At 42.1% G+C, this 16,818-nt stretch overlaps 1 protein-coding gene across 2 annotated transcripts in view; it reads left to right on the forward strand.

Annotated features, from left to right (window-relative positions):
* CTNNA3 (catenin alpha 3) overlaps window positions 1-16,818 on the forward strand; it is a 411,551-nt gene that overhangs the window by 326,438 nt on the left and 68,295 nt on the right. For both annotated transcript variants that reach the window (XM_066324417.1, XM_066324416.1), the window contains exon 13: window positions 5,210-5,361. In XM_066324417.1, the coding sequence (XP_066180514.1) occupies window positions 5,210-5,361 (152 nt within the window). The remainder of the gene's footprint in view (window positions 1-5,209; window positions 5,362-16,818) is intronic.

Consider the following 16,818-nt stretch of genomic DNA (forward strand, 5'->3'; position numbering starts at 1 on the left):
TCATAAAGCTCTTCTACTTCTCTCCTATAGATGTGTATATATATGTATCTCTTGGAAAGCCACTGGATACCCTACCGTAATAAAAAGTTACCAATTTAACATTGTATCACAGAAATAGAGGCTTGAATTAAGAGTCTCTACCAGAGTGCAATCAGCTTCAGGAGCAGCTTGATCTTCATATTAGGATTGCATTATGTGGATTTGCAAGAGTCACAAGTTGGAGTTTCAGAACTTGTTTGTGCTGTTCAGCTCGGCCTTTTGCAGAGAGTGCACAGTACCCTTTTTTTTTTGCAGTAATTCCGTTATTATTTCAGTGTATTTTGGAGCACCTCTAATGAAGCTCTCTCCATCTGAAACACTGCTCCATTCTGAATGGCAGGTTGGGTGCTGTGACTCAGGCTGCTGCCAGCAGATCCCTTGTATTTCACACGGTGTCCCGTAGCCAGCACAGTCGCCTCAGCTTAGATGCGTTTTATTTTTTAATTCTTTGTATACTGTTCTGGATTGAAGTGACATTAAGAGTAGACAAAACGCTTAGCAGTAAAATTGGCTTACTGGAATAGGCAGTGTTCTTAACATCTGAAATTCTTAGATACCTTTCCAGAAGAAATTTACGAATGCTTATGTTTTAATCACAGGAAGTGCAAGCTATTATTTGATCTCAAAGAGTAATTAAAAAAAGAAGTACTGAATAAGGCAGTTTGGCTATTTACTGTATTTCTTCCTTTTTTCTACTATTACCTTGCATTTAAGTGATGCCTGTGTTTTTCATTTTTACAACCGTATTTTCTTTGCTTCCACTGAATTCTTGCAACTGGAAAACTGCTTAAATCCTCTGGAAGCAACCTGTACATACACCCATCACGCTGACTTTCATGTCAGGGGATCAGGTTATGGGGGAATATTAAAATACTTGAGGTACACACCTCTTGTGTCAAGTCACTTCTCAGGCTGCCACCACCTGTGCCTTGGTGAAGGTCTAGGTTGCACACACCCCTTTTAACTTGCTTGCCTGCACATCTGCTTTATTTCAGTGCTCTGCTATCATGCTAGCTTCATATGAAACTCATCCAGTAGCTTTTTAGGCCTTACTTGACCATATTTTTGTCTTCAGGTGGGTTTTGGAAGTTTCCCTCCTCTTAGAGTCTTAATTCACGCTAGTAACTTATCCTGATTTTCTTTTCTTCGGAAGGAAAACCATTTTTTCACTCCAACTCGCCCAAATGTATTTTTTTAAACTGCTCTTTTTTTAATGACTTCTGTTTGGGCTCAGAAGATGTCTGTAGATGGCTGAATGCCCAAGAGAGTCGTTTCTTGTGTTGAAAGGCCAGTGGAGCTGAGTTAAGCCACAGCTGTGGCAGGGTTTCAGTGTGTGTAGCTGGGCTCTGAAGCTGTGCCACGGAGAGCTTCAGTCACTGCCTGTGCTCTCACTTCCATTTCAAAGCTGCCTTTGAAGGAGTAGTTCTTCTGTCTTTGTTCTAGTGGGAGCTCTCCAGCCTTTTCTCAGTCTGCTGGCACCACTGGATATTTTTGGGAGGAAACTTCCAATGGTGTCCCTCTGGAAAGCACATTCAAGCCACCCCTCCCTCAGCTGGTTCAGGAAAAGATTTCCTTGGAGAAAATTGAAAAAAAAACCTGTTTATTCAACAGGCGAAGTGTTCACAAGCATAAAAAAGGAGTAATATGAAACAATTAAACCTCTTGCCGTTCTGAAGAGAGATGGCAAATAGGGACAGTCCTTGCTGTGGGTGTAGCTCAGCTCTCCCAGTCTCAGGTCAGTCCCTCCTGTGCTGGAAATGCCATCCTGAGCTCCGGGTGTTCTCTGGGTTTTCAGTCCAGAACAGGTGTAAACGGCTCCAGGGGAAAGAAAAGACAGTCCAGGGCACTTCTCTGCCTCAGCTGGCCAAGAACTCACTAAAAGCTGGGAGATGTCTGTCCTGCTGTCTGTCCGTGCTGCAGACAGCCCAGCCCAGGAGCAGGATGTGGAGCAGTGAGTGCAGTTCCTGCAAACAAACCCACTGCTCCTTCCCCCTTCGCTCTCAGAACCAGTCTGAGAGGCGCAAGCTCAACACCCAGCACAAACAGAACTGACACCTGGGAATGCAAGGGTCAGCAAGTCACCTCAGGACATTTCGGTCTTTGTAGATGTGGACAAACACTGAAGGGAAGCTTTGGTGATTTACCACAGATTCTTTTTCTTGAGATAAATTGTTGGTTTGCTAGTTTCTTCCCTTTTTCCCCCCTGAGTGAAAAGCCATAAAAACTTTGAATTAAAAAAAAAAAAAAAAAAAAAAAGTAAATATGTTTCTTTTTGGTCAAGAGGAGGCGACTGTTCATGTTTGGTCGGGTGTGTTTGTTTTGTTAAGACATTCTTTAGATGAGTGCTGGACACACGTGGAGAGTTGAGCTTTGAGACTGTTGCTTTTTCCCTCTCAAGCTGCTTTGCTGGTGGCTGAAGTGGTGTTAATCACTTAACACAGCTGAATTTAGAGGTCCAAGCACAGGGGCTGCTGCTCTAACCCACTGGCAGTGGCCTTGTGCAAAACCAAGAACCTGTTTTCCTGATCATTTCATTGTTAAAAATAACAGGCCCAGAGTTGCTAATTGGAATAAAGGGGTTAGTGAAGTTCAGTTTTCTGTATGGAGAGCTGGGCGCTGACAGCTGTTAAACTACAGACTGGTTCATTAGTTGGTTTTGATTGAAGACAACAAAGTCAAGCTAAAATATTAGAGGACTAAGAAGACATGCCTACAAGGAGACATGAATAGTGTTATATAAAAAAAACCAGAGGAATTAGGGAGCACTTGATGAATTTTAAACCAAATTAGGTTAATTTCAAGAATGTATTTTTGGTAGTGTGAAGTCTTTAATTACTTCAGGGACTTCGAACATTATGCTTCTGAACATATTGGTATTTTCCAAACATCCTCCTTTCCGCACCTTCTCCCTGAGGGAAAGCAGAATTACAGATGCTCATATTGAAATTCGCTTTTAATTTTTGTTGCAGGAGAAACAGAACATAAAGAGAACAGAAATAAAACGTACAAATAAAACAAATCCCCAGAAAAATGTTGTACTTCTCAGTTATCTAGCAGTTGATTTTTTAAATTTTATTTGTTTAATTTTGCTTTTGAAAGACTGAAAAAATGAGTAATTTCCACCTGTTTTCAGCTGCATCCACTTCTCCACTATATTTAGGCTGCCTAGAGACATTAAGCCTAGTACAGAAAGATGCACATTATTGGTGTAGAGTCCACTTAATGCAATGTTTCAGAGGGTTGCCTGACCATTTGAGGTCTGTGAAGTATTTTGCGTGTCAGTTATCCATTTGCTCATACATGCACCAAAATGCTCTTTTTTTTTTTTTTTTTTAAGTCATTGGTTGGGAGCTCAAAACTGAAATAAATCCCAGTAGTCTTGGATTTGAGGGAGTTATCCTATCACTTACAGGGGAATGACCAGGACATAAGGCCTGTTTGATAGGCCAAGTGTGTTTTCACACTCCCTTAGCAGATCGGTGTGTACCTATTTCAGAATGACAGTGTAGTCTCATGTTTTAATTGTCTATGTCGAAGTGCTCTGAGTGCAAAGCCCCATCTGAAATGCTGCCAGAGGAAGGCCCTGAGGTGCTGGCTGTGTACCCAAGTGCAGCCTGGGTTGCTGCACTTGGAATTATTTTGATAGTCTAGGAGCCAAAATTTTTGTTTAACTGGGAAAAAAAGTGTTGTGAAATAATGAAAAGTTCTCACTCAGTGATGGTTTCTTTGATTTTTTAAAAAACAATAAATAGGCACTTGTTCTCCTTTATTATTTTATTTGGTTGCAAATGAAAAATGTGCCTTGTCTTTTTTCTGTACTGTTATACATCTTTCCACTAACCTTTTTGAAGGTGAGACAATTCCAGTGATAAACTGAAGAGAGTAGCACTGATTTTAAATACCCTGTTTTTCAAATTAAGTGGCAACTGCTAGTTGGTTCAAAGACTGTGAAGTTACTGTAATTTGAGAATGAATTTAAGGTCTCCAAGGGTTATGTGGGTCTCCTCAATAAAGTAAGGGGGGAAAGCATTATTGGGGCACCTTTCTTACTGCTTAAAATATTAAGTTGCTGTTTCCTAATTCGTAATCTGGTTGTCTTCAGCTGAAGCTTTGTCTGCCTACGAATTTCTTATATACTTCAAAATTTGCCTGGAACGTTCCGGATTTATTGTATTAGTAACATTGCTTTCATGTGTTAAGGATTTTTGAATTGCACAGCTGGAATTGTGGAGTGAAGGAGTGGAACACAAACAGTATTTGTGTCTGAACCTAACACATTGCTGGAGAGAGATGTACCATGAGATTTGTTACCCATATTGAATATAACACAAGTTGAGGTTTATCCTTTTTTGCATTTGTTTCTTCTGTGTCCTTGGACTCCAAGTGGCAGGAAATGAGTTTGGTTTGGACTTGTCTGAGGCCTTTCTGTGTGTGGTGTGTTTTCCATCTGCATTCCCTCCCTGTTCTGGGGAGGGAATATATATTTAGGTTTCCCTAAACCTACTAAACCTACTCTGCTGGGTTTCCTTTGCTTCAGATTGATGGGCAGGGACGTCCAGTGCTACCAGGTCACTGTGCAGAATAAGGCCCTGGAGCTTCAGAAGAAAATGCCCAGGCTGTTCTGGCTAAAGCACAGATTAATATCAAACGGACTCAAAATGCACAGTTTGTTTGATTCAATCAAACAAGATAAATTGCCCTGGTAAATTCAGGTTACAGTTGTGGGACTTCCTCAGCTGAAGAATAAGCATCGATCTTCTGCTAGTTACATCTCCATTCAGACTGGAAGCAGATTCTGAAATAGTGGCAGTCTGTTCAGCCGTGATTCCAACTTAGAGCCAGGCTATTCATCCTGATTCTTTCAGTAAAATTGCTATTGAAATCACGAACTGATTTTTACAACTGCTTCCCCAGCTCCCCTTTTAAAACTTCTTTCTTCTTCGTAGTGCGGTACAACCACCCACAGTTTATGTGCTCACCATGGGCATGTTTATAACTCTGATAAAAACTACAAATGTATTTTCACTTAAAAGTAATTGCACTATTACTGTAATACCTTTTAGAAAATAAAGGTTTTTGTCAATGTCAGGTGTTTTGCCAAACAGGAAAAAATATTACATGTTCTATCCTTTTTATGATCATTGAATTTTGATTTTTTTTTTTTTAACAGTGATTCCAGAATTTATTAGTCAAGTAAATATTGCATTGGAGTGCTTAAGCAAGAGCACAGTGCATCTGTTTGATGACAACCAGTTTGTGGACATTTCCAAGAAGGTGTACGATACGATTCATAACATCAGGTGCTCAGTCATGATGATTCGGGTAAGTTTGCAATTTGTTCTTTTCATACTCCTGTCTGAAATGAGGCAGCATTCAGAACTGTGTGTGTGGTAAATGCCCCCAAGCTCATATCCAGATTGAGCTGACCTGGAAGACTGGGGCTACAGTGAAACATGTGATTGTAACTCCAGAAGTCCAGAATTACATTGAGTATCACATCAGATTGTTGTGTAAAAGTGTCTTTACTTCTTTAAAAATACGTAGTTATGTTTGCTTGGTAAAGATCTTCCTTCACTTCATTAATTACTATCTTACAGCTACAACCCCAAATCTTCTTACAGTTTTTCAGCTTTCAGCTGTGGAATGTAGGAGAGAGATGATTTCCAGGCGATCCTGATAATCCCACATCAACTCATTTCAGCCTTACACCAGAACACTTAACCTAAATTCTTTCAGTCTTAAACAATTACAATCACTGTGCTTACCCTTGTGTTTTCCCTGAAGTTCAGAAACTGAATCAGACCAGCTTATTTTTAAAATTCAAACCAGAATTTTGTCGGATGCAGAATTTCCCCCAGATATCTCCATAAAAAATGGTAAACAACTGAGCTGCAATGTCTGTATGCTCAGCAGCTTTGTTTTAAAATAAGATTAAACATTAATAACAACATAGATTTTTCAAAGGAAGCTTGTCTTCTGCATTAACTTTGCAGCTGAGGCCGTGGTTAGAAGCAGATTCCTTTTCTTGTGGATACAAACCCAGTGCAGCCCAGCCCAGGTCATGGCAGGTGGGTCTGCCCCTCTGCTCCATTTTGGTGAGAGCCCCAGCTGCAGAGCTGCCTCCAGCTCTGGGGTGCCAGCACAGGAGGGACAGGGAGCTGTTGGGGTGGATGCACAGAAATGCTCAGAGGGATGGAGCACCTCTCCCAGCTGAGCCAGCTGGGGCTGTGCAGTCTGGAGAAGTCTCTGTGGAGGCCCTTGGTACTTACAGAGGGCTGATAAATGAGATAAGAACAGAGTTTTCAGTAGAGCCTGTTGCGGTAGGGCAAGGGGTAATAGTTTTACACTGAAAGAGGAGAGATTTAGCTAGATAAAAGGAAGAAATTTATTACTATGTGAGTGGTGAAATGCTGGCACAGGTTGCCCAGGGAGGTATTAGAGGCCCCATCCCTGGAAGCATTCAAGCCAGACTGCACGGGGCTCTGAGCAAACTGATCTGCTCATGGCAGGGGGGTTGGACCAGGTGGCCTTTAAAGGTCCTTTCTGACCAAAACCATTCTAATGTGAAAAATACTAACGTTATGGTCCCGGAGTGTGTAAGTTAAAGTAGAAATTCAAATGTGGAAAATGATGGAGAAGTCTCATCCTTATTGCAGTTGCCAGTTAAGAAGCTGTCTGTATACTGAAGAAAGATCCTGAAACATCCAACACGTATCCCGTAGCAGTAAGAGTTTGTGAGCTGGATGTAGGTCCAAATCAACAAACCAGATTGTGGGTGATGCTCTGTTAGGTCTTGGATCAGTTCCTGTGTCAGTGAACGCAGGCGAAGAAGTTTTCATTAGGACATCTCATTTTTTTCCTGATAAGCTTCCTTTAATGTGTTGCTCATCCCTCCCTTCCATTAGTGACTCAGGGCCTCTGGGGTCTTTCAAGATGACAAAGTTGCTTCTGTTTCTCAGTGAGATCTGAGTCTTCTGTATGTCCACTCCTCTTAGGCTTGAATTCCATGATCATGACTGAGTATTTTTTTCTGGAGTGTTGTATTTTTGGGGAATTGGGAAATGCACTGAGGAGTGTAACGTGACTTCAGTCATCTTCTGTGAAGAGGCAGACCCAGCTCTGCAGGAATGTGTGTTTTCTTAGAGTCCTCTGTGGTGGCTGTGTGCATGTGGGCAGTGACTCAGAAAGATACTCATTCAGAGGGGAAAATGCTCAGGTGTGAAGAGACTGTGATAGGTGCGAGGCCCGGGAAGTGCCCAGTGTTGCAGGACACGTGCTGTGCACCCATCAAATCCTGAGTCACTGCACACCACTGAGCAGTGACAGAGTGGCTGCTGGCAGGGCCACCTTCACTGCTGCTCTGCAAGTCCTGAGGAGAGCTCAGGAGATCTAAAACCTGTTAGAAGGGACGTGAGCTTTCTACTTAATGAATACCATTGTTCAACCACAGACGTGGGAAGGTCTTTCTGAGCTTTGGTGAGACATCAGTCAGCTACTCCAGCACCCCTTGGAGGCAGGAATTGCCAGCACAGGGAGCGCTGAGGAGAGCCTGGCATTCATTTGGTGAGTCAGTATGTGCATTCCTAGGTAGCTCCATTCCAGACAATGCCTGTTTCCTGGAAGAAGCTTCAGTAAATCTGGTGGTTACTCGGATCACTCATACATCAGGTTACTCATAAAGTGTTAGTGTAGCAGCCAGGGTGAGGAAATGAAATGTTCTGTGGCCAGAGTGCTGATAGTGCCAGAGAACAGTGCCTCACTGATTACAGGGGGTTGATTGCAAGGCTGAAGCAGGCTAAAGACTCGATCAAAAAATAATTGAGAAGTGTAAATGAACCAGGCCACTCATTCACAGGGGGCAATTTTTCCACACGGCAGTAAAAGCAGCAATTCTCCCAATCAGTTTCTCAGAAAGCATTTCAAACATGTAATTACACAGAGAGAATACTTTTAAAAATAGAGTTCCTAACTGTAAAATGTTGCCCAATACTATTGTTAATGCAAATTATCATCTATGCATTTCAATGTCCAAGCTTATGCCCACAGAAATGCCCCTGGAGCATCAGGATGCTGCTCCCCTTAAGATATTTTTCATTGTTCACTTGCAAGGACTGCTTAATGTAGTGGTAGCTGTCGATTTGAAATAGCTAGATAGTTGATCCAGGGCATATCCACATTTCTCAGTCATTTTTTTGACTTTGCATCCCATTTTTATTTTGGTGTAGAGATTTTGTAGGCTGGATCTTGCAGAGGAGCATTTGTATATTGTCTGGATAACATTTTAATCAGGATCTTGATGTTACTGAAGTAGATTAGATAGCACAATTAAAGGCAGTTCTGCCGTACGAAATGTGCAAAGTCAAAGGAAGCAGGTTTATGGTCTTTGAGACAATACATATTAAATACTGGGGAATGTGAAGATTAATGGTTGAACTTTTTAAAAAACTTTTGCATGAAGGTGTTTTTAGTTGGAAAATATGAGACAGCTGGGTTGAAGTAACAGCTCTCAATATCCCACTAGGGTATAAACTCAGTGGAAAGGAATGACTTCAAAAGAATAGTAACTGCTGGTAGCTGAAGCCCCAATAGTCTTCTCAACAGTTACACCAAGAACAGTGGAAACAAAGTAACCAAATCAAAAGTTTCACAGAATTCTTTGTTCTTTTTGGTGAATAACCAAATGAGCAGCTGTCCAGGTTTTACAGAGACAAAGAAGAGGGCAGAATGTTTGTATACTCTATGCAAAATGCTTTTACTATTCTTACACTCATGGAAGCAGTGAGTGAGGAACCCATGTTCCCTGCTTCTGTGAGAAATAGAGAATGTGTATTGGAATTGCTGTTCCTGACACCTGAAAGCATTAATTAAAAATCCTTTCTGCTGAATGGGTATTCTCTGGGCTGTTTCTCTCAGGATTCTGGTATGGAGACCTTAGGTTCCCTCAACAGTTTATGATGTTAGGCTTTTTGAGTTTTTGGTCGGTTTTGTTTTGTTATTTTGAGCTTTTGTTTTGTTTTGCACGTTGTTCCTGCCATGATGTATGTGATCCATCCCCCAGCCCACCCTGGAAACTGAAGCAAAGCATTTGTTTTTCTTTTCTGTCTTACCTAGATCCTTTCATTTCAGCCAAATCCTCCCTGCATCTCCCATCAATTCCTAATATTCCTGTTTCTTTAAATAACAGTCCTTTACTGCGTGTTTTAGTTTCCTTTGGAAAGTCAAACTTAGTTTAGCTACACATTCAAGAGTCTGCAGCATAAATGCTTTTTCATGTTTTGGCTTTCTCACAATACCCTTGGGATGAGTTCCCTTTCATGCTTCTTTTGTTGGTTGCAAATCTGGCATGGGTTTTCATTCTGTTTTAAAGAAATGTAAGAATTCATCTTTAACAGAGCTTGTGAGTTATTCAGTACAGTTGATTTCTCTCACTAAGAGACATCACAGCAGAATTCATTATCTTACACCCAGCAGAGCTACAGGAATTTTTAGAACATGGACCTCTAGGACAGGAAGGTAGCAAGTAGTGGAAACCTTTCATCCAGTTAATGAGTGTCTAGTTTAAATTCTTCCACGGCTTTTACTGATGACAGAATTATCCTACACAGGCAGGGTTTTCTGGCTGTTTTTACTTCTGTAGTCCGAGTGAGTTAGATCCTGTCCAATACAGGCAGTAGCAGACATTTAACTGAACCTCTGTTTAAAAGGCAAAGAAAACAAAGCAAAACAGGGAAACGTGAGAAAGGAAGACATTTACTACAGTCCTATTATTAATTTTTGCAAGAGGCCCTTGAGACCTCATGGAACAGACAGACAAGGAACTGTTCATCAGCCTTGTTAAACTTCATTGTTGTTGGGCTGAACTATAGGAGTGATGCTAATCCATTACAAACTCATATTGAGAAGTTTTAAAAAACCTTTTTTCTTAATCTTTTTCTCTTCTACACCAAGTGCACAAGCAACAGAACCTTTGCAGCAATGATTAGCCACTTGGTCCTGCACCTCTCAGCACTTTCTGGTTGTTTCTGGCCTAAGTAGGTCAGAACCTTTCCTTCCTCAGCTCCTGTCACCCGAAGATTGATACATCTGCATGCAGTGTGACTGCAACAGAATGTACTCATGGGACGTCTTTAAATAAGAGTGCAGAATAAGTATCTGTGGTCTGGTAAGGATAGTGGGACACCTCTTCCTTTTCCAGGTTTTTATCCTGAGTCACAGAGAAGGAGAATGTTGGTTTGTGCTGTAGAACCCGGAAAAGAGGGGAGTTAGCAGTGTTTACTGCCACGATCAGCTGTGCATACCCGCAAGGAAAAGCTTCTGACAGCTGCTTGTTCCTGCAATATTACTTGGCCTTTAACATCTCAAGTCACCATCACCAACCTTGAAGTATCATTATGGGAAAACTTATCCCACATAGGCTACATTTCATGTCTTAATTCACCTACATACGTGTTTTCTAAAAATATCTGTTTTCTTTACAGTCTACCTGGGAAGCCTTCTCCTAATGTACAAATACTTGTTATAATTTATATCACTGTTAGCATCATAGAGTCAGTCACTATTATTATGACTCTGCCTTGCAGATAATCTTTTCAAAATGCTCTGTACTGAACAATTCTGGGACACGCTCAGCATACATTTCAATTTAATATACAGACATTTTAAAAAATGCTAATCTCCATTTAGTGCCAGGGGAATTTGTTTTCCCAAATAAATAAAGCAAATCCCTCTTTTCTGGCAAACAGCTATACATATCAATTTGCTTCTATTTCATGTTTATGTACCATGTAACAAATTCTCAAAGGTCTCAGTTTCCTTAGTTTAGGGCCTTTAATGTCTTCAGCAAATCAGGTGACTTCTGATTCTTGGTGTGATAGTGTTGCTGACTTCATTGCTTTACAGAGCAAAAGGCTGCTCAGTTAGTGTATCTGTAAATAAAACCCACTTCTTGCTTTTTCCTTGGAAGTTGCATCCATTTGTCTTAACATGTGGGCAGGATGTTACCCTAAGAAACAGCTTTAGTTTGGAGTTGCCCCAGTTGCCATAACAAGCACTCATTCTTAAAAGCTGAGGTGTTTCCACCAGGGGAAAAAAAATGTGAGTAGAAATACAGATAGTTTATAGATTTTAAAAACAGGTAGTGTATTCACATCTCAGGTACAGGGGAGAGTGACAGAAGAGGAGAAAAAGCACATACTTACCCTTCCCATCTTGGACACAGAAGTAGAAGCCAGAGCACAGAAAAAATATTATTTCACTCAAGGATGGGTGTCCCTCCTCCTCCTCCTTCAGATCCCCTTTGCTTAAACATTGAAGTAGAGTCCATCCACAGGTTAGTTGGGAAGTGGTGGATTTTTATTTTTTTGTTAACAAAAGACAAGAGAAATGACCTGCTTTTGTGTGCTTCTGCTTTTCTGCACTTTGAGATTAACAGGTTTCAACTTTTTGGTTCTTTGTACATCTTTCTGACTGTTGCCCCATTCCCATGCTCCAGGCATTTGCTCAGGCTTTACAGGGAAATTGCTGATTCCTGATTCTGGGTCTTTTTTTTACATACAAAATGAACAGTGACTAGGAAAATAAGGACCTCCTTTATCCTCCTGTGTGCAGTTCCAAAATGGGGTCCTTTTGGCTCCATGTGTTCTATTATTCCTGTACAGAGAAATCACCCAGTGGTAGAGGAATGTCAAAAGGAGCTGCCTCCCTTCTGAGGAACAGGATGTAGAACTGCTGTGCTGTTTTGTGGATGTGCTGGGGCAGGTCTCCTCTCCAAAGCAGCAGCTCACACGCTGGTGAGCTGGTGACTCTACAGGCAGGTCAGTGGGAGTGGGTATTTAAATCAGTACCAGGAGCTCACCACTTGGGTAGTGCCATGTTCAAACCTCTAGTTTCTCTATGTTAACATGTTTTAGGTTTTTTTTTTTTTTTTCCCCATTGCTTTAAATTCTTTTAATTCTACTCGGTTGTTTTTGGGTTTTATCAAAACATTATGGTCAGTGGAGCCTTCTTTTTAAGGCAGAGATACTGCAGGATCTTTTGAACCCCACCTTACTTTTCACTATCACATAATTCACTTGTCTCACCCTCTTCTCAGTGAGAAGAAGTGTGCCCAGAGGCTCACGGAGGGAAAGGGCGTCAGGAGATCAGCCTGCTGTTGAAAGCAGAGTGTTATCCAGGGCCCCTGTCAAAGCATGTCTGACTTCTCTGCGTATTAATTTTATCTGCTGAGAGTTAGAACAATAATGAGGAACTGACGGGTCAAACAAAGCAATAGTGTGTGTTAAACTTATAAAGGAAGCTGCTTGCTACACTGCATGCTGCTGCTACTCTGTAATACTTCCACTGTTGGTGGTTGTGTTTATGCCTCATTGTTTACATTCAGCACAGGAACGTATGACCCATCTTTTCCAGCTAAAAATGGAATTTTCTTTAGCCTGCCTTAGGTTTCCAATCTAAGTGTCAGCTAATGGAAAGGATGTTGTGGTGTGTTTTGTTTAAGAAAAGAGAGAAAAAAAGGGAAACCTTCACGGGTATATGCAAACAAAAGTAATAAATTATTTCAGAAATGCGGATACAGAGATAGTGGTGGTGGTGTCAACTGCATACTGCATCCATTGTGAAGTCCATGTGCAGTTATCCAACCTGGCAAATCTGTGTTGTCTCCTGCCCAAACTGCACAGCTGTAGGCATCATGCAGGGCTGTAAAATAAGAGCTCTTCAGCAGCAAATCGCTACATGGTTTTCCATGGAAATCTCCTAGTGCTGGGATTACTGGGTCACACACAGGAATCAATATGCTTATGGATGGCATAAACAGTTTTGACTTACATACTACTACAAATGTCAGTTCTTCCCAGTGTAGGGATTAAATTACATTGCAAGTGTCACACATGATTATGCTTTTAATTGTTCACAAAATTACCCTTCTCTTTCAGAGAGACAGAACCTTCCAGAATTATTTGATAGTTCTGCTTTAGTGGCTCATTGGAAACTTAAGCATATAACAGTATTTTTTCTGGAACATTAAAATCTTTCCTGAGGTTTTTTTGGTTTTGTTTTTTTTTTTTTTTTTCTTAGAGCAAGAAAAAGCAATGTGTATTCCTTCCTTGCCATTTGGTACTTACTATCTAATATAAATTATGTTCCCAGAGAAATGGAATGAATATTGTGCTGCTAAAAGGGAAGGACTGAATTACTGGAACCAAAACTGGAAAGCACAGTGAAAGTGTTACAAATCAAAGATACTCTATTAAAATATGCCTCCTGCCACATGGCTCACTGGAGTCTGAGCAAGGCCAGCCTGGGAATGGAGACTGCAGCTCCCAGCAGCACTAAAAGCTCGGGCTGTAGTTGTGATGCTGCCATCAGCCCTGTCAGTGCTGCTGCAGCTCTGCCTCAGAGATCTGCATTGCTCAGCCTGGGTCTGACTGTGTTTCCCTTCACTGCTGATCACAGTGATCTGTGAAGTCATGGCTCAGGTGAAATTCCTTAGTTGCTGTTCTCGCTGTGCAGCCTGCCTTTCTGGTAGGATGGATCTTTTTAGTGTGGCGCAAAAAAGCAATGGGGTACATCACAAATGTGTTCAGAAGGTCACTGGACTTCAGCAGCTAATGATAATGATGTGTGTTAGATTGTGATCTGAGGCCTGCTGGCACAGGAGTAGGGTGGCAGTGCTGGGGTCTGTGTCATTCTGAGCCTCGATTCTTGCCTGTTAGTGTGACAGTGTCAGATCTGCTCCTGTTGTTGTGCACCTCCTTGCTGAGAAAGCAGCGCGGCAGTGGAAAAGGTTTGGGATTAAATGGCTCTTTATTGCTTCCCTGAGTTCTTTTGTTTTCTGTTTTTAGAATTCCTTGATGTTCCATGGGTATATTTGAGTTCAGGTCCTGCATTTAATGACAACTTCCTCCCTTTTAGTTTGGGTTTTTTAATTAACGGTGCTTGCCAACTTGAATCACATCAGGTTGTTGCTTTGAAAGTGTGCTCAGGGTTGAAGTGCAGTTGATGAAGGGAGGTGAACATGAGGAGACACAGTGATAACAGGGAAAGTGACTCACAAAAAGAGAAACCTTGGAAAAAAATTCTTTGGAGAATTGAAAAAAAGTACAAAATACCCTCCACTGAGCCTGACAAGTGGAAGATGGTATTTTTGATGGTACTTTTTACCTGAAAAGATTCTGTAGAGGTTGACAAAACTGATGCTACCTAATTTCCTGAGAAGCGCTGGGACTTACAGCCTATTCTTAAAATAGAGATAGAGGAGTCTCTTTATTATATTACCAACAAAATCAGTGTATATGGGTACTGAGGGGAAGCGTGTTGCAGCAGGGGAGTACTGTGCATCCTCTAGCACATGGATTGGGTTGAAATTGGTTTTACTGCACCATTCCTCCAGTGTAGCCTGGCAAACAGCAACAGGGCCTCCAAGGTAATTGCTATACCGGGTACTTCACTTATTAGGAAATTACAGCAGTAATATTAATTTAAAATTAGTTTATTACTCCAAGTGCCTTGTGATCCTGATCTTCATCAAGTAGTCTGCATAGAATTACAGAACATAGAAGAAAATCCGATTATTTAGCAAGTGAACATAATTCTTTTGGAAAGTAGAAGCCTTCCTTTCTGCTGAACACGGTCCAGCATGAAGTAGCAGATGAGAAGCGATCATATGGGCCAGTGTGAATTGCCATTGAAATCTCCTGGAATGTGCTACAGTGTTAAATGCACCCACAGAAGGAGTCACAATTGTGTGTTAGGATACAGCAGAGCATGTCCACGTGAGGGATAAAACGCTGCTGGAAAGCCTCTGGAGCGAGGCTGTGGCAGCCTGGGGGGGCACACAGGGACCTGCGTGTCCCTGAGAAAGGCTTTGTCACCTGGCACCTACCTCAGGCAGGCTGCACCCAGAGCAGCTCAGAGGCCTGTGGCAGTGATCTCATGGCTCCTGGGGCTGCTGGGCGTCCTGTGCAGGGTCCTGGGCAGCACACCGGGCAGTTTCCTCCCCAGCACACTCACACTGAGCTCACTGCCTGCCCATGCAGTCTCGTAGGGCAGGCATGGCTTTGGCCTGTCATCAGAGCTGCCTGGGGCTGCCATCCGCACTGCTTCCACCTCTGCGTGTTGTAGGGGTCACACCTGTGCCTGCCTTTTGTGTGCGGGTTGTGCACGGAGGAAATCACATCAGCAGATGTCAGCTGTGTGTTTGTTGCTGATGTGTTCTCAGAACGGGGACTGGACCCTTCTCCCGTGTTGAGAAACCCACCTGAGCAGGGCATGCCGTGGTTGGGAGCTTGGCTGGCCCCACAGGGAGCTGTGCCACATACACTCTGAAATGCTTGTGAGGTTGGGAAAGCTGCATTCCAAATACATGAAGAAACAAGCACGAAGCTTAATTAACATTCAGCAAATGAAGAACAGACAGGAATAATTGTTTGCTGTTTTAGGGAGGGAATGCTAGACACAGCAAACAAAGGTAAAGCCATCACCGTACCTGGTTATGTGCTAGCAGTGATGCGAGGTCACAGCAGTGCCCTGGACATGTGGGAGTGTGGAGCTCAGTCTGGCTGCTCAGAGGGCAGCCAATAAAACATCTGCTTGTCACCTTGGGAAGTGGAGCCAGAAGCAGAACTTACCCAGATTTTAAGCACAGCAACATTAGGGGAAATTGTGAATTAATTTACCAATGCTGGGGTTTGCAGTTAATCACTTATTGCTGAAATGGAGCCAGTCCCCAAGAGAGATGAAGCCTGAAATTGTGTCTGCCTAAACTTAGGCTTTTCTTTCCACTTGGTGGCTCCATTCCATTAATACAGCCTTAAACCTTGCATCTCGCAGCTTCCCCCATCTCGGACTGCGCTGCTTGATTTGCTCGTGCAGTTTATGGGAAACTCACAGGTCAGAAAGCAGGTGACTCACCCTGGTTGTCCTTCAGCTGCAGAAAGGGAGTCATTTTTTTCCTGAATGAAAAGATCATCCAACATGATTGTGTTGCTGCTGTGTTGTTGGTCTGGTTTCCATTATTCTGGTTTGGGTTATTAAATGGCATATTAAATTGCACTGTGCATTTGTAGAACATACTGAATTTATAACTCACGGGACTGTTACAAAGTTATACATTTTGAGAATTTCTCCCAATTCTCAGCTGTCTCACCTGGTAGAGATAAACTGAGATGAAAATTTAAGTTGTATTTAGTTTATCAGTAAAAAAGCTTCTTTTTCTCCTGGTATTTTGCTTGCAGAAAGCTCAGCAGGAAGTATTACCTGCAGCCTGCCTCTTTGGAGATGAAATGGTTCAGTCCTACTCAGCCTGTGGGATTGCCAGATAGCTCAGGGCTTTGGCAGGCAGCTTCTACCTGGCAGAGTTCAGGTTTAGGCTGTGATACATTTCCACTCCTTTTTGTTTATTCTTGGGTTTGTTTATGAGCTCGGAGATTTATCTACTGCCTGGGGAAGAAAAAAAGGTTGAGCAGTATTAATTGCCAAAACATACCATCCTCCACAAAGAGAAAGTCCGAGGAGCAATTGAAATTCCTGTCAGGGAGCATTCAGCAACCCACACAAATAGCTTACCTCAAAGATGTAGCATAGTATTCTTTGAGGACCTGTGGTGCTGCATCACAGGCATAACTGTGCATTGTGCTGCCTCACACTGTCGTGGTTCTTTGTATCATCTTCATTTCTTTTCCCTCCCCTCCTTTTTTTTTTCATTTTTTTCTATTTTCTCTCCTCTTACGTTACAGTTGGTCTTGTGTTGTTTATATGCAGATTCTCTTCTCATGCCTCATA

Source organism: Sylvia atricapilla, chromosome 8 (assembly GCF_009819655.1).
Source record: "Sylvia atricapilla isolate bSylAtr1 chromosome 8, bSylAtr1.pri, whole genome shotgun sequence".
NCBI classification, from domain to species: domain Eukaryota; kingdom Metazoa; phylum Chordata; class Aves; order Passeriformes; family Sylviidae; genus Sylvia; species Sylvia atricapilla.